The sequence below is a fragment of the Protopterus annectens genome, chromosome 2.part1, assembly GCF_019279795.1.
Source record: "Protopterus annectens isolate FY-2018-M chromosome 2.part1, PAN1.0, whole genome shotgun sequence".
Taxonomy (NCBI): Eukaryota; Metazoa; Chordata; order Ceratodontiformes; family Protopteridae; genus Protopterus; species Protopterus annectens.
In genome coordinates, this window is record NC_056729.1 from 1,093,793,706 (window position 1) to 1,093,807,858 (window position 14,153).

The following is a 14,153-nucleotide window of genomic DNA, read 5'->3' on the forward strand; positions in this document are numbered from 1 at the left end:
AGAAATGTCTGCTTGTCTTGCCGTCCCTCCACAGTCTTGCCTTGGCTGTTCCTTGGGGCTGACTGTGGGGTAGAGGTGAGTTGGGCTTACTCTGATTTGACACATTGTCACAAAGGACTAGTGGATTCTGCACAATGTCACCTTGAGATATTCATTCAGCTTGTCATTCCTCACCTAGAAAGACCTCCATTGGTAGGTCAGTCCAGTTTACTGGAGCGTTTAAGACAGGACAGTTTTCTGCTTAAAGGGGCTATAGAGGGTTTCTCATTATTGGAGGATGAGTTGGAGTTTTGCTTCTTTTTCTTCCTAGTTCCAAAGGGATGGAGTGTTTTCATCCTGTTTTGAATTTCAGCAACTTCAACCAGCACACCTGGCACATTTATTTCTGGATGGTTTCCCTGCCTAGGGTTATGCCCTTTCTTCCTCAAGATTGCAGGACAGTGCCATGGAATATGATGGATTCCTTCTGGCACATCTATATTTGAGCTTCACAAAGGTGACTTTTCCATTGACCTTCAGTGGTTATCTTTTCCAATACATGATGTTGCCATTTGGACTTTCCTCAGGTCCAAGAGTCATCACTAAGCTTTTAGCCACAATTAAGAAAACCTTACTGGGGAGGGTCTCCTAGTATTATCTTACCTTGATAACAAGCTCTTGGTTTCCTATTCCAGGAACTCCTCGGATGTGGCCTTTCTATGGAAACCTACTTAAATACAGTCCCAAGGAGTAACTATTAATGGGAAGAAGTAGTTTTGGATTCTGACTGAAAGGAAGTCCTTCATCACGATGGAGCTTGATACTCTCCAGTGTCCATCATTTCTGACTTTGTAGCAAGTACAGCAGGACATGGTCTTAGTACTTTTGGTGAGTATGCATCACAGAAACAAGGCTTGGACTGTGTTGTGCTTTCAGTGCTTGATGGCAACATGAATTTAATGATGCTGTTCTCAGTTCTGTAAGAGAAGGTGTTGCCGTGGGCTGTGAGGTTTCAATAGCTTCAGTGTCACTACGAACTCATGGTCCTGCTGCTGATGATAATGTCATGCCCTTGTTGTTGACCTCTAGACTGGTGTTCAGGCCACATAAATTTTCTGATGGATGGGCCAAGCTCATCATAGGTTTTGATGATGGATACGTTGATTGTAGGCTGAGGAGCTTACCTAGGCTTTACAGAATGCAGAGAATGTGGTCTTAGGTGAACAAAGGTCCTTCTTCAGATAGCTGAAGCTAAGTACTCCTAGTCCTGAAGTCACTAAAGAAACATCTTCTTTCAGGCATCTGTTTAATTCTGTCATACAGCTTCCCTGTCATGTGGTACCTAAAGGAAGGATGACATGGTCATGCCCCTTGTTCATGGAAGCAGTGCTTGTTTGGCATGTGGCCATAAACAGGGGCATCCTTTTCTCAGTGGCTATCATCCCCAGTGAGGTCAGTGAGTTGTAGAACACTAACAGTAAGATCTGCAGTCCTCAGCTGGATCTCCAGATTCAAATGACATGCCTGGTCTGCTTTCTGGAAGTGGGCCAGTCCACTGGTCAAGCTTTTCCACTCTGGAAGATTTGATCCTGTTTCACTTCTGCTTGGCACAGCAGACATGGGGAGGCCACAGCAAGTGCATTCTTTATCCAGTGGCTTGGGAGTGTCCCATACACATTCCCAGATTCCAAGTTATACCAAGTCTCCTTTCTCAGGGAAGTAAGACCAACACTTATAATCATCAGACTTGTTTGCTGAGAAGGACATGACTTCAGCCTCTAAATTTCTTAACAATACAGGATATGCTTCATGGCTTAGACAAAGAGCTGGATCCACCTCAGAGGCTGTCAATTGATGCAGACATTTTCATTTTTTGATGTGATAAAAGCTGTCAGGAAAACCAGCACTCAGTAAGCTGTTATTACCAAGAGGAAGCACTTTTCAGCTTGGGTGGAATAGTACCTTGTGCTGCTCTGGTCAGTTAGATTGCAGGTGATCTTTATGTACTTTACGCACCTGTACAACTAGGCCTGTGTTATTCTATGGGCAAGTTGCAATTGTCAACTATTTTTGTGTATCATAACCTTGAGCATGGCATGATTGTATCCCATCACAGACTGGTCAAGTAATCTCTTAAAGCATGATGTATCTGCATCCATATTTGAAGAATGTTTACCTGCCATGGGAACTGAACTTCACAGTAGACAGGCTTGTCCACACACAATTTGAGCCTGATAGTGTTGCAACATTGGAGTCCATTTCTAGGAAAGCACTTTTCTTTGTACTCATCAGTTCTGTGAGCTGCCCCCAGAACATTTTGCACTTATTTGCAGGGAACTATATTCACTTGTTCACAAGATTTGTAAGTTCATAGATCGATACTAGACTATCTGTTTATAGACCGTTATAAGTCTAGCTACTAACCAGAGGTTAGAATCAAACCCTGTATTATAGTTTTGAGGTAAAGCCCCTAAACTTTATGCCAACTCTTCCGTACAAGACTAGAGTATCCCCCAGCATGTGCTAGCTTTTTTGTTTCAAAGATGGTTTTGAAGTTACCTTGAATTAACCAATTAATCTATAGATTTTCTTTGTGGCAGAATAAACCAGGGAAGAAAGGGCCCTTCACATACTGGGTATGCATTGACAGTTCAGGTATCCTCTGGAATAGGTGTGCGAGTTTAGGATTATGGACAATTTGCTCTTCAACTTTCCTCCAAGGAGAGAAGTGTTTGTGGTTGCCAAGCAGACTGTTTCCATGCTGATTGCCTACTACACTACTTTTTGACATCATTTTTTTCCAAGCACCTTTATTGAATTATCACTTATGACACAGGCAAATTTACATTAATATAAAAGAAATCAAACTATATTAATATAACCATTAAGCCAGATGCCATTTGACAAATGTTATAGACACAGCATAGCCTCCTAGAAGAGTTACTGTCTACAGTGCTTGCTTCAAGAATGCCTCATTTGCACACATTTGTACTATGTCCTCTTGGTCATTGCTGCACACCTTTACCAAACATATTTATATTAATGGTGACGTGAATGCTGGGCCACATTTGGGAATTGGTACTTTAAGACTCATCTGAGTTCTGTGCATTTGCAGCTCTGCAGCTTCTTCCACCCTGGTGTTACTGTTTACAGCTTTCCCAATCAAGAAACCATCAAGAAGAAGCCATTGAATTAGATGTAGCAGATATGTTTATTCTGCATCAAGTTGAATACCCTTATTTTACCCATTTGCTGCTGAGTAGCTGCTGCTGTTGGAGTTTTTGTGAGCAGGGCAAACATTTATTTTTTTAGCACTCATATATTATAGCATCATGTCTACACTGTTATTCCTTGATTGTTTGAAAGGGTCTAGCTTGTGACATGGGTTAGCTGGTGAGCTCTAAGGATCCATGCTGTTGTGCAGGCAGCACATTATGTCACTGAGAGTACTAATCCAAGCACATGGGTAGCCATGAATGTAGTTCTTCAGTGCAAAAAAAATGCTAGGTTTAGTTGGTCAAAAAATATCCAACAAAATGACTTAAAAGCTGGGTCTGCAGTAGAACCAATTACAGATTAAGATAGTATCTGTTATTTCAAATCCATTTAGTCATGCATGCATACACATATACTGCTTTGAATGTTTATTGCTGCTATATTTCTGCTTCATCCCCAAAAAACAATGGCATATAGTTAATGAACTTTTTGTCTTAATCTTTGTGATTATATTTTGCAGACTTTACTGCAGCATCTTCTTGATACACTGAATGGAAATGCCACTGCTAATTATAGTTTACTCTTGCTATGGGCTTCTCAGGCAAATGCAATTCCAGTAAGTACTTTTCTACAGTAAATATCTTTATTTTGTTTTTATTTATAAAATATATCACTGGAAGGAGATATGGATAAACAGATAGAAATGTACCTACCATACACATTCACATACACTATGGGTCAGATTCCAAAAGACTTGCTGTTGATTTAAATGACTTATCCAGGGTAAAACTGATCTCCAAAGTAGGCTTAAACTAGAGTAAGTTACTTGCGCTGAGACCAAGTATTTTACAGTTAGGTCTTTCATATTTTATGTGGACAAAGTTTTAGTGCATAAAACTGAAAGCTTTCCCCCTGTAGCAGTAAAAGTACCTCTCGTCCGACAGGTAGCTAAGCCATGCCTGAACGAAATAACTTCTGATAGCACCTCCCCTTTTACCTAATAGCTACATCACTTGTTTAAATGAGAAATAATGTATTTTTTGCATTATCCAGATTAGTTTCTGCAGGGCTATGAATCAGGGGTATAAAATGGTTCAGTATTAAAACAAAAATCAACTTTGCTAGTATGTAGAATCCTGTAAATCTGTTTTTATATTCTTATAGTTTACTCTTAATGGGTTTCTCATGCAAAAAGTAATTCCAGTACATATATTTTTGCAGTAAACATCTTTATTTTGCTTTTATTTATAAAACGTAATACTGGAAGGAGATGTGAATAAAGAGAGAGAAATGTACCTACCATACACACTCACATACACTATGAGCCAGATTCCAGAAGATGTTCTGTCGATATAAATGACTTACCCCAGTGTAAGGCCAATCTCTAAAGCAGGCTTATGCCAGAGTAAGTCACTTACACTGAAAGTATGGTTTTCAGAATTAGGACCTTCATATTTTCCATGGACATTTGGTGTATAGAACTGCAAGCTTTTCTTCTTGTAGCAGTAAAGGCACATCTCTTCTGACAGCTAGCTAAGCAATGTCTGAAAGAAATGATGTTTGATAGCGTCTCCCTTTCTTCCTAACAGTGACATCACTTGTTTAAATAACAACCAATTTTGAAGTAAAAAATAGCCTTTCAGCTCAAAGACAGTCACAAGGCTTTCTTTAGCTATGCATGTAGCCTCAAGGCTTTCTTTAGCTATATGCATAACCTCAAAGGCTATACATAACATTGTGCAGAGCAAATTATGAACATTCAGCTACATGGAGAAAGAATATATAGCAAATCTTATGGCTGACAGATTCATCTCCAGTTTTACTCCATCCCCCGTCAACCCTCAAGAAATACCATTGAACATTAACCCTCACCCCAACCATCATATGGGAGCAGGTCCTAAATGCACTCTCCAAGGCCTAAATCACCCCATCTATGGGCCCTGTTAATATCCCAAGATGTCACTTAAATAGCATGAAACGTGACCTGTCAGGACCACCTGGATCACTTTTAACCATAGTCTCCGGTCAGACTTCATGCCATGCGAATGGAGAACTGCAGCAATCATCCCCCTGCATAAGGATTGGCCTTCTATGGACTCCAGAAACTATAGAGCCATTAGTCTGACTAGTCTCATATAAAAAGTTGTGGAAAGAATTATCATGGAAATAATTAATAATGACATTGGAAACTGCCAGAAACTGGATCCAATCCAGTTCAGTTTTGTCAAGGAAAGATCATGCCTACTCAGTCTGTTATACCTCTTTGAGAAGGGAATCAAGGCAATGGGCTAGGGCAAGATGGTACATACTACTTACCTTGACCTGGCCAAGGCATTTGATACAAATACCACAATTGGATATAGTAAACAGACTCATGAAATTAGGCAGAAACCCCAGTGTTACACTCTGAATTACCCGATGGCTCTCAGATCAGACCTAGGAAGTTAAGATAGGGAAGTTGACCTCCATAAAGAGACCAGTCATTAATGGAGTCCGTCAGGGTTTGGTGTTGTTTCCTTTTTGGCATGTACTTCTAAGATGTCATGGCCAACATCAGGGGCCTTGGATGACCAAGTCTGCAGATGACTGCAAACAGGGAGCAGTCATAGAATCCCCAAGACACTAATATTCACCAGCAATGGCTAAAACAGACAGATAATTGATGCATAGAAATTGTTTAAAACTCAGGCCAAGAAATGCGTAATAGTACTCTTTGGGAAGTTGGCTACCCCAGAAAAAAAAAGCTCATTGATAACATACCCATAAGAGAAGACCCGGGAGTCAGGATTTGATGACATATGTAGTCAGTAACCTGGCTTTTGACTAATGTGTGTCTAAGGTAGTAAGGAAATTGTTCTGTGTTGCTCAACTTATAAGCAAGGGTACAGCAGTTAGGCCCAAGTTCTACTGTACTCATTCTTCATAAGACCCATCACTGAGTACAATGTCCACTTCAGTATGCATGTACCTGACCACTCATGTGCAACAACTGGAACATCCACTTAGGTTCTTCACAAAAAGAATATAGGGCAGTAACAACTGTAACATTCACAGAGGTTCTTCACAAAAAGAATATAGGGCAGTAACAACATGTCCCATGTGGATCACCTCAAATCCCTATCCCTATACTCTCTCACCTAGAGACTTGCTGAAGATTGAACTCTGTCTGGCATACAAGACATCCCAGGATCCCACTCTGATGGACCTCTTGCATATCCACAAAACAAAAAGCATAAAAGCTACAGACTCCAGGGCCTTAAACCTTGCTTGTGACATAAATAAGACTGTTGGAGGGACAGGTATGTGTCTCATAGAATACCCCTTCTGTGGAACAAGCATCCATGTGAACGAGAGTTCTTCCATGACCCTGTTCAAGGATATCCTGGACAGATGGATTGGAAATTGGAATGTCAGACCTGGTCTGTCACCTTTTTCTCTAATAGATAGAGGCAACCTGTAACTGTTTGATAGCACATGGCCTAGCTTATACGTGCCCCTGAAAATAACCGCTAGGGCACCAACCATGTTGAATACATCTGGGATGCATGGCTAGGCTTCAAAAGACAATTACGGAATCTATTTTTTTCTTTTAACTTTTATTTGTGCTTCAGTTTTATCACGTTTCCTGTTAGTTTTTTTTTGCAGTACTGGTACCTTCCCAAACTGTAAACATATGTGTCACTTTCTACCACTGGTTTTAATCCAATAATTGGTATAATTGTCATCTTAAGTACCATAGCCTTCTGTCAAATTCCTGTTAGTATAACATTTCTGCTTTTCCATATAGTGTCAGGGGAAATGTATCCATCCTATTTTGTTACTATACAATGTGATTCTTAAAATCTTCCTTTTCCTTATTAACCAAAGATACCAAAAGGTAAAAAGATCAAATAGAGAAAACATTTTGGATAAGCTGTAAAACCCAGAAAACCTAGAATTTTAACTGTGTAATGCCTTACTCTTGTAGTGGAGGCCCATGGGATATATGCAAATTATTCCTTAAGGGCATATGAGTGTTAGAACTACATGGCTTCTGAATGCCGATAACTTTTTACTCTTACTTTTGGAAGTATTTTCTGGTGTATTCATGCCAATATAGTCATACTCCACTAGCTATAGACATGCCATGTTTTACCCTTTTTTTGAGCTTGTCATTATAGCGTAAGTGGATTGTTTGTCCATACTTTAGAAACATAGAGCTTAAATGGCCATAACATTAGGGTGACTGCAAAATTTATTTATTTATTTTACATTTGTTGACCGTGATAGTCCGACTGGATACATGTCCATTTTCAGCGGAGGCCCAGGGAGAAAAGCTCCAAGATAATAATACACATCGAACATTTAGTTTCAAGCAGATTACAGTCATAAGCAATACCAACATTTAGCACATACAGTACTTATTATAAAACACTTTCCAAATAACAATCAAACTAAAGGATAAAAAGTCACATAGACAAACAGTTTAGTAAAAACTATGCAAAACACCCAGAAAAGCTAGTTGTCACTGCGTAATAACTTAAAGTTCCTCTTTGTCCTTAGTGTAATATTTTATTTCACCAAATGTCCATGGAAAATTCCATCTCATTGTAAATTTTAGAATATGTATTATATTATTTGGAAATACACACGTTCATTTTTGCAGTAAGCTGTAACACAGTATAAAAATACAAATACTGATTATTGCTGAAGCTTGTCTTTTTGTCCAAGTACAATTCTACATTCTTAAAATATACTTTGGGCCCAATTCTAAAAGACTTGCATTGGTATAAGTAGCTTTCACTAGTATAAGATTGTTTTGTAGACAGACATTATTCCAGAGTAAGTCACTTACACTGAGCAAGTCTTTTGGAATTTGGCCCAATTTTTCAACCACTGTTTCCTCTTCTGATATCTCATGCCTATAGTGAACTCCTTCATTATATTGCAGTCCCCCTATCACTAGGTCCACCTTAATTTTTTTCAAATATTTCCTCCCATTTCCAGGTAGTCATATCTCTCTCTCTCCATATCTATATATATATATATATATATATATATATATATATATATATATATATATATATATATATATATTTTTTTTATAAGCTTGTTCTATGCTATTACTGTCACATAAACCATTCCACTTCCTGGAACTACTGTGCTTTCTCTCTTAAATCTCCAGTTCCTAAGCTTAGTGCTGTAGAGAGGACAGCGTGTTTTATTTTTATCTTTTCAGAGTAAAATCACTGATTTTAAGCACATTTTCTCTCTAGCTGTCCTTTATCCACAAGTAGAGCTATTCCGTGCATTTGTATCCTTGATCTTTGTATGGATATCCTCATTCTCATTTTTTCATTAGTATAACCCTCCATTTCTTTTTCTTGACATAGATGGTTCAGTTGTTTTGTCTTTCCTAGCTAAATTAATCTTTCAATGCCTTATAAATGTTTCAGATTTCACATCTGTACTGAGTTTGTTGAAAGCAACATAAATAAAAGGTGGCGATCAAGACCCATTGTAGTTTAGCTTACATTTGCGATCTGTCTTTGCTGTTGTTTTCATATATCTTCTAGTAGGATTTTCAGATTTATTTCAGTTTATTTGCTGTTTAATAACATTTGTCCTTTCATGAATAAATTTTGTTCCAGATTTATAGCCACAGTCACACAAAGTCTCTGAAACTAATACAGTCAGTGCACATTGTGGCATTTCTTTTTTGTCTCATGCTCTCACTGCTAAACAAAAAATGCATGCATGTCTTTGTCTGATAAATGTTTCTAAATTGTAGAAGACTAGTTGAAGAAGGGTTTACATTGGACTGGTAAGAAGTTTCCTCTCAACGCCCAGTAGTAAGATAAGGTTGACTTGAAATTCTGATTTGAAGGTTGCCTGGACTTACTGTGTTGTACAGGTTGGTATGCATGATCTGCAGTAGTGGGGGTCTGTATTCTCTAGTTTTACAATGGACTTGACATCTGTAAGAGGTGCTTCCTGTGCCCACATAGGGTGGGACTGCATCCCTTTCACCTACTTTACTACTATGATTCCTCCCCTGCTAGATTATGGGAGATGTCCTTTAAGCCATGTAGTCATGGGTCAGTGATGCTCAGGTCCAGGACTTATCCTTGTTCCACCACCTTCAGGCTATCTAGACTGGTCATTGTTTGTCAAGGACTGTTCACAGATGTAATGAAATCTCCCATGGCCTTTTATGGGTTGGGAGATGGGGGTATGTTGTGCATGCCTTTGGTGGATTGGGTATCTCTGGGTGTCTGGCCCAGGTTGTTTCTGTCTTTATTGAGGGGGATTTAGCTCATTTTAGTCTCTTGACTGGAGTAATTGTTCTGCTGGGTCCCACCAGCCCTTAGATGAGATCTGGCAGCTGCAGTAAGGCATCAATTCACTTATGCCCAAGTGAGACAGGCTCTGTATGGGAATGACTGGTACCTTTTGCCAGCTTGGTCAGCTTGCTGTGGCGTCATGGAGTCTATATATCTTTTGCAGGGTCTGAATTTATTTGGGGGAAGTGTGACATTTCTGATTTTGGTCCTGGATTTGAGCAGGAAGAGAACTCAACATGAAATAGTTGCTAGCCCCTATTGTCAAGGGCAGCCTTATATGGCTTGTCTCTTTTTTTAATTTCTCCAAATCTTTTCAGTTTCTAATACCATGATGGGAAGGGACCCCATTCCTAAGTCAAAGTATGATTAAAGTTCATGAAATTAGTATTGTTTCAATCTTTGATGTTAGCCAGAAGTGCTCTTCGCAGCACCAGTAGTGTTTCCAGTAATGAGTCCTTCTGCAATTTGTACAGGGTTATATGTACTGGTAACATATCTAAATACAACTGTGGATTCTTTTTTTATAAAACCCATTGCTCCTCCTACTAGTGAAACTGTCCGGGTATCTTTCTTCCACATTGCTCTCACTTCTGCCTGCAAATCCAGATATTTTATGACTTTGTGTCTCTGCACGCAAGACAGTGTAGTTACTAGGTATGGCAATTTCAATGATCAATGCTACTTTTGTCTTCTTTTCCTGAACCACTATATCCAGTTTTCTAGTATCTATCTAACTGTTTGTAATGGGTGATCCCATGTGATGTAGACATCATTATTTTCTATGATGCTTTGTGGCTGATGTTTCCAGTGTTTTTCAGCCACTTCAGTACCAAAATGTTTGCACAATTCCCAGTGCAACAGTCTTGCCACATTATTATGTCTTTCAGTATACAGTCCTCTGCCATTAGTATGTCACAACCAGTAATAAGATGTGCAACTGTTTCCAGTTCTGTTTTATGAAACCTATATTTGTCTTTTTCTCCTACATGTTCAATGGACTTTGTAAACCGTGTACATAGCCCACTATCTTGGGCCACCAATATTAACCTTTCATCTCTTGGTTTGAATTCGCCACTCCTTAACCATTCCTGCATTTGATTCTGATCAACATGAGGTTCTTCCAGACGTTTTCTATACTTGCAACTATATTTATGCATTTTCCATGATGTCCTTCAAGGATGCATCTGCAGTCCTTACAAATGGGTTGTCCTGTCGTCAGGCAGTCCTTCGGTCGGCCGGATTCCAAAGTCTGGGTCTGGCCTCGGCTGGTGTCGCACTTCACCCGACGTCATAGCTGCAGTTATTCGGGTATAAAGGCATCAGCCGACGCCATTTTCCTCAGTCTTTCTTGCCGCGTGGCGCCAGAAGCAGAAGCTGTTCGCAAGTGCCGGTCGGTCAGAACCAGAGATTACTACTACCGAATATGTCTACGAAGACTTCTAAAAAGCTAAGTACCCCGTTGGGGACTCTTTCTTGCCTCAGCCGATGTCAGAAAAAGTGAATAACTGTTTAACTTGTGGGAAACAAATACCTCATAAAGATTTCCACTCTTACTGCTTACCTTGTTTAGGCCCAGACCACGACGTAGCAGCTTGTCTAGCCTGTGCTTCTTTTAACCGACGGACGCTTAGACGTCGGTCGGAATTTGCTGAGGAGTTTTTCGGCTCCGATTTTGCTTACATTATGCCGTCGGATCCTCCAACTACACAAATATCTAAAAAGCGCAAGGAAAAGGACCGACACTCGCGGTCCACGGTTTCGGCCGAAACCACGGTTAAGCCAACCGCGAGTGTCTCGGTTTCGGCTGAAACCGAGCAAGCGGTTCTTCCTTCAGCCGAAAACTTATCTCTTACCGAGGCCTCTTCCAACCTGGTGGAATCGGCTTCTGAAATCACTCCTGCTCTTACAGTTTCTCAGGAATTATCTGACACTATCCCCTTGGATATTTCTACCCCTGCAATTGGAGCTGCTAGGCCACCTGCATCCATGTCCATTAAGGCCTTTGCCAGGGCCAAAGCAGCTAAAACTACTAAAACTGTGCCTGCTAAGATCCCCTCTCACAGGCCTAGCTCTAGTTCACAAATGCTTAGTTTAGCAGAGGACCTCATTTCCTTAATCCAGGGATCCCAACCTCAACCTGACAGGGCCTCTCACCCACCTCCAGAGAAGAGGCCTAGAGCAGAGCCCCCTGAGCCTGTTTCAACAGATGATTCCTCTGATGATTCAGATAACACTAACCCTCCAGAGGCTCCTTACTCCCCTTATGAAGACTCTGATGCTGAAGAGTCCATTCCTTCTGCCTCTCCGCCTGAGGAATTTTCCTTTGGGGAAACCTTGCATGCTATGAGGGAACAATTTCAGTGGCAGGGTCAGGATTTTTCAGACTCCAGAAAAAGGCTTAGAACCTTTCTGCATTTACCACAACATAGGCCTTTAGCCATTCCTCCAGTTCTTTCTGTTGTAGATGATGCATTTAATGATGCTTGTACTGCTCCTGATTCTCTACCTCCGGCCCCTGCTAAGCCCGATAGGTACTACAGGGTCCCGGACACGCATTACCATTTGTATAAGGCTCCCTTTGCAGATCCCGAGACTATCTCACAGGGCCCTAAGGCTGTATCAGCTACCTCTGCCAAAAACCCCCTCCCCTCTGAAAGGGAATCCAGGTCCTTAGAGAGATGGGGTAAAAAAGTTTACACTTCTGCTACTCTTTCAGCTAGGGCCTTGAACTGTCAATTCCACATGATCCAGTATCAAGAATTTATGCTAGACCAGTTAACCAAAAAACTGTCCTCGGATGTACCATTAGACAAAAAATCTGTTCAGGAAATGGTACATAATATTCAGCAAGTCAGTAACCATTCCTTAAAATGCGGCTATGATGCACTGGAGGCTTCCTTTAGATCAGCCATGACTGGCACAGTGATCAGAAGGCATGCGTGGTTAAAAGAGCAGGCCTTACCAGACCATGTCAAATCAAAACTACTAGATGCTCCCATGGACAAGATCAATTTGTTTGGCTCTCCTGCACAGCAGGTGCTGAAGAAGATGGAAGAGAAGGCAAAATCTGTCCAAACAGTGAAGGATTTCTTACAGGTCCAACCTCCAAGGTTTAGCAGGAATTGGCCCTCCAAGAATTGGTCCTTTCCAGACTCAACCAGAGCTCAGAGAGGCAGGAATAGGCGTTCAAGAGGCAGAAGCCAATCCAGGGGTGCCTACAGGGGACGCCAGTGGCAGGGTAACAACCAGCGAGGTGCAGCCACAGACACAGCCACCACCACTACTACAGGACAATCACAGTGACTCGGCTCTAGCACCGCCTACCAGGGAACAATTAGAAGCACCCTTGGGCGGGAAGCTAGCTTTATTTTCAGTAAACTGGCATTACATCACAAGAGACAAGTGGATTTTGCAGACAATAGACCAAGGTTACAGGTTTCACTTCCATACTCTACCAGGGAAGAGAGGAATGCCAAACCTACCTCCAAATCAAAAGGCAGAAGCTCTAAAACAAATAGCTCAATTATTAAGGATGAGAGCTGTGGAAAAGGTACCAACTATGGAGCAAGGACAGGGATTTTACTCCAGGCTCTTCCTGGTACCAAGAAAAGAAAGCAATTGGAGACCTATTCTCGACCTGTCCACCTTAAACACATTCCTCATTGTTCCAAAATTCAAAATGCTGACACTACAGCAGCTTCTTCCCCTGCTGGGCAAGGAGTCTTGGCTGGTAACTCTAGATCTCAAGGAGGCATACCTGCACGTCCCCATACGACCAATTTGCAGAAGATACCTCAGATTTCTTGCAGGAACAGAGCATTATCAATTCTCAGCATTGCCCTTTGGCTTATCTACTGCACCCAGAGTGTTCACGAAATGCCTGGCATCAGTAATTGCTCATTGCAGGCTTCAGGGAATCCAAATCTACCCTTACCTGGACGACTGCCTGATACAAGCGGACAACAAAAACAAGCTAGCAGAAGACTTGAAAAGGGTCATTTACTTGCTACAAGCTCTGGGATACACAGTCAATATAAAAAAGTCAAGACTGATACCATCCCAAAGGATAACCTTTTTGGGTGCAGAGCTGGACACAACGAAACAAATGGCATTCCTAACAGTAGAAAAACAGGAGCAACTTCCTCTCTACTTCTTGGCATTAACAAAGCAGAATCATCTAACAGCAAGAAAAGTCCTGCAAGCCTTGGGTTTCATGGCATCCTGCATAATATTGGTTCCACATGCCAGACTACATATGAGAAAGTTACAGTGGTACCTAAGGAATTTATGGTCTCAGCACAAGCACAGCCTAGAAACCCAAATTCCAATAATTCCATGCCTGAAGCAAGAATTCCAATGGTGGGCTCAGGCCTGTCAATCAAACAAAGGATTGCCTTTCCACAACACTCAACCAAGCCAAACCATCACAACGGATGCCTCAGACCTCGGTTGGGGGGCCCACATGCTGGACAAGTGCATTCAAGGTTTATGGACTCAAGACCAGCTGCACTTACACATAAATCTAAAGGAAATGCTGGCAGTAAAACTGGCAATTCAGGCATTCAGACCATTTCTTCGACAAGGTCAACTGCTGATAAGGACAGACAACACCACAGTTATGTGGTACATCAACAA

The 14,153-nt window shown here is 41.0% G+C and overlaps 1 protein-coding gene across 3 annotated transcripts in view; it reads left to right on the forward strand.

Annotated features, from left to right (window-relative positions):
* LOC122794334 (24-hydroxycholesterol 7-alpha-hydroxylase) overlaps window positions 1-14,153 on the forward strand; it is an 800,221-nt gene that overhangs the window by 166,973 nt on the left and 619,095 nt on the right. For all 3 annotated transcript variants that reach the window (XM_044062639.1, XM_044062641.1, XM_044062640.1), the window contains exon 6: window positions 3,716-3,811. In XM_044062639.1, coding sequence (XP_043918574.1) covers window positions 3,716-3,811 — 96 coding nt within the window. The remainder of the gene's footprint in view (window positions 1-3,715; window positions 3,812-14,153) is intronic.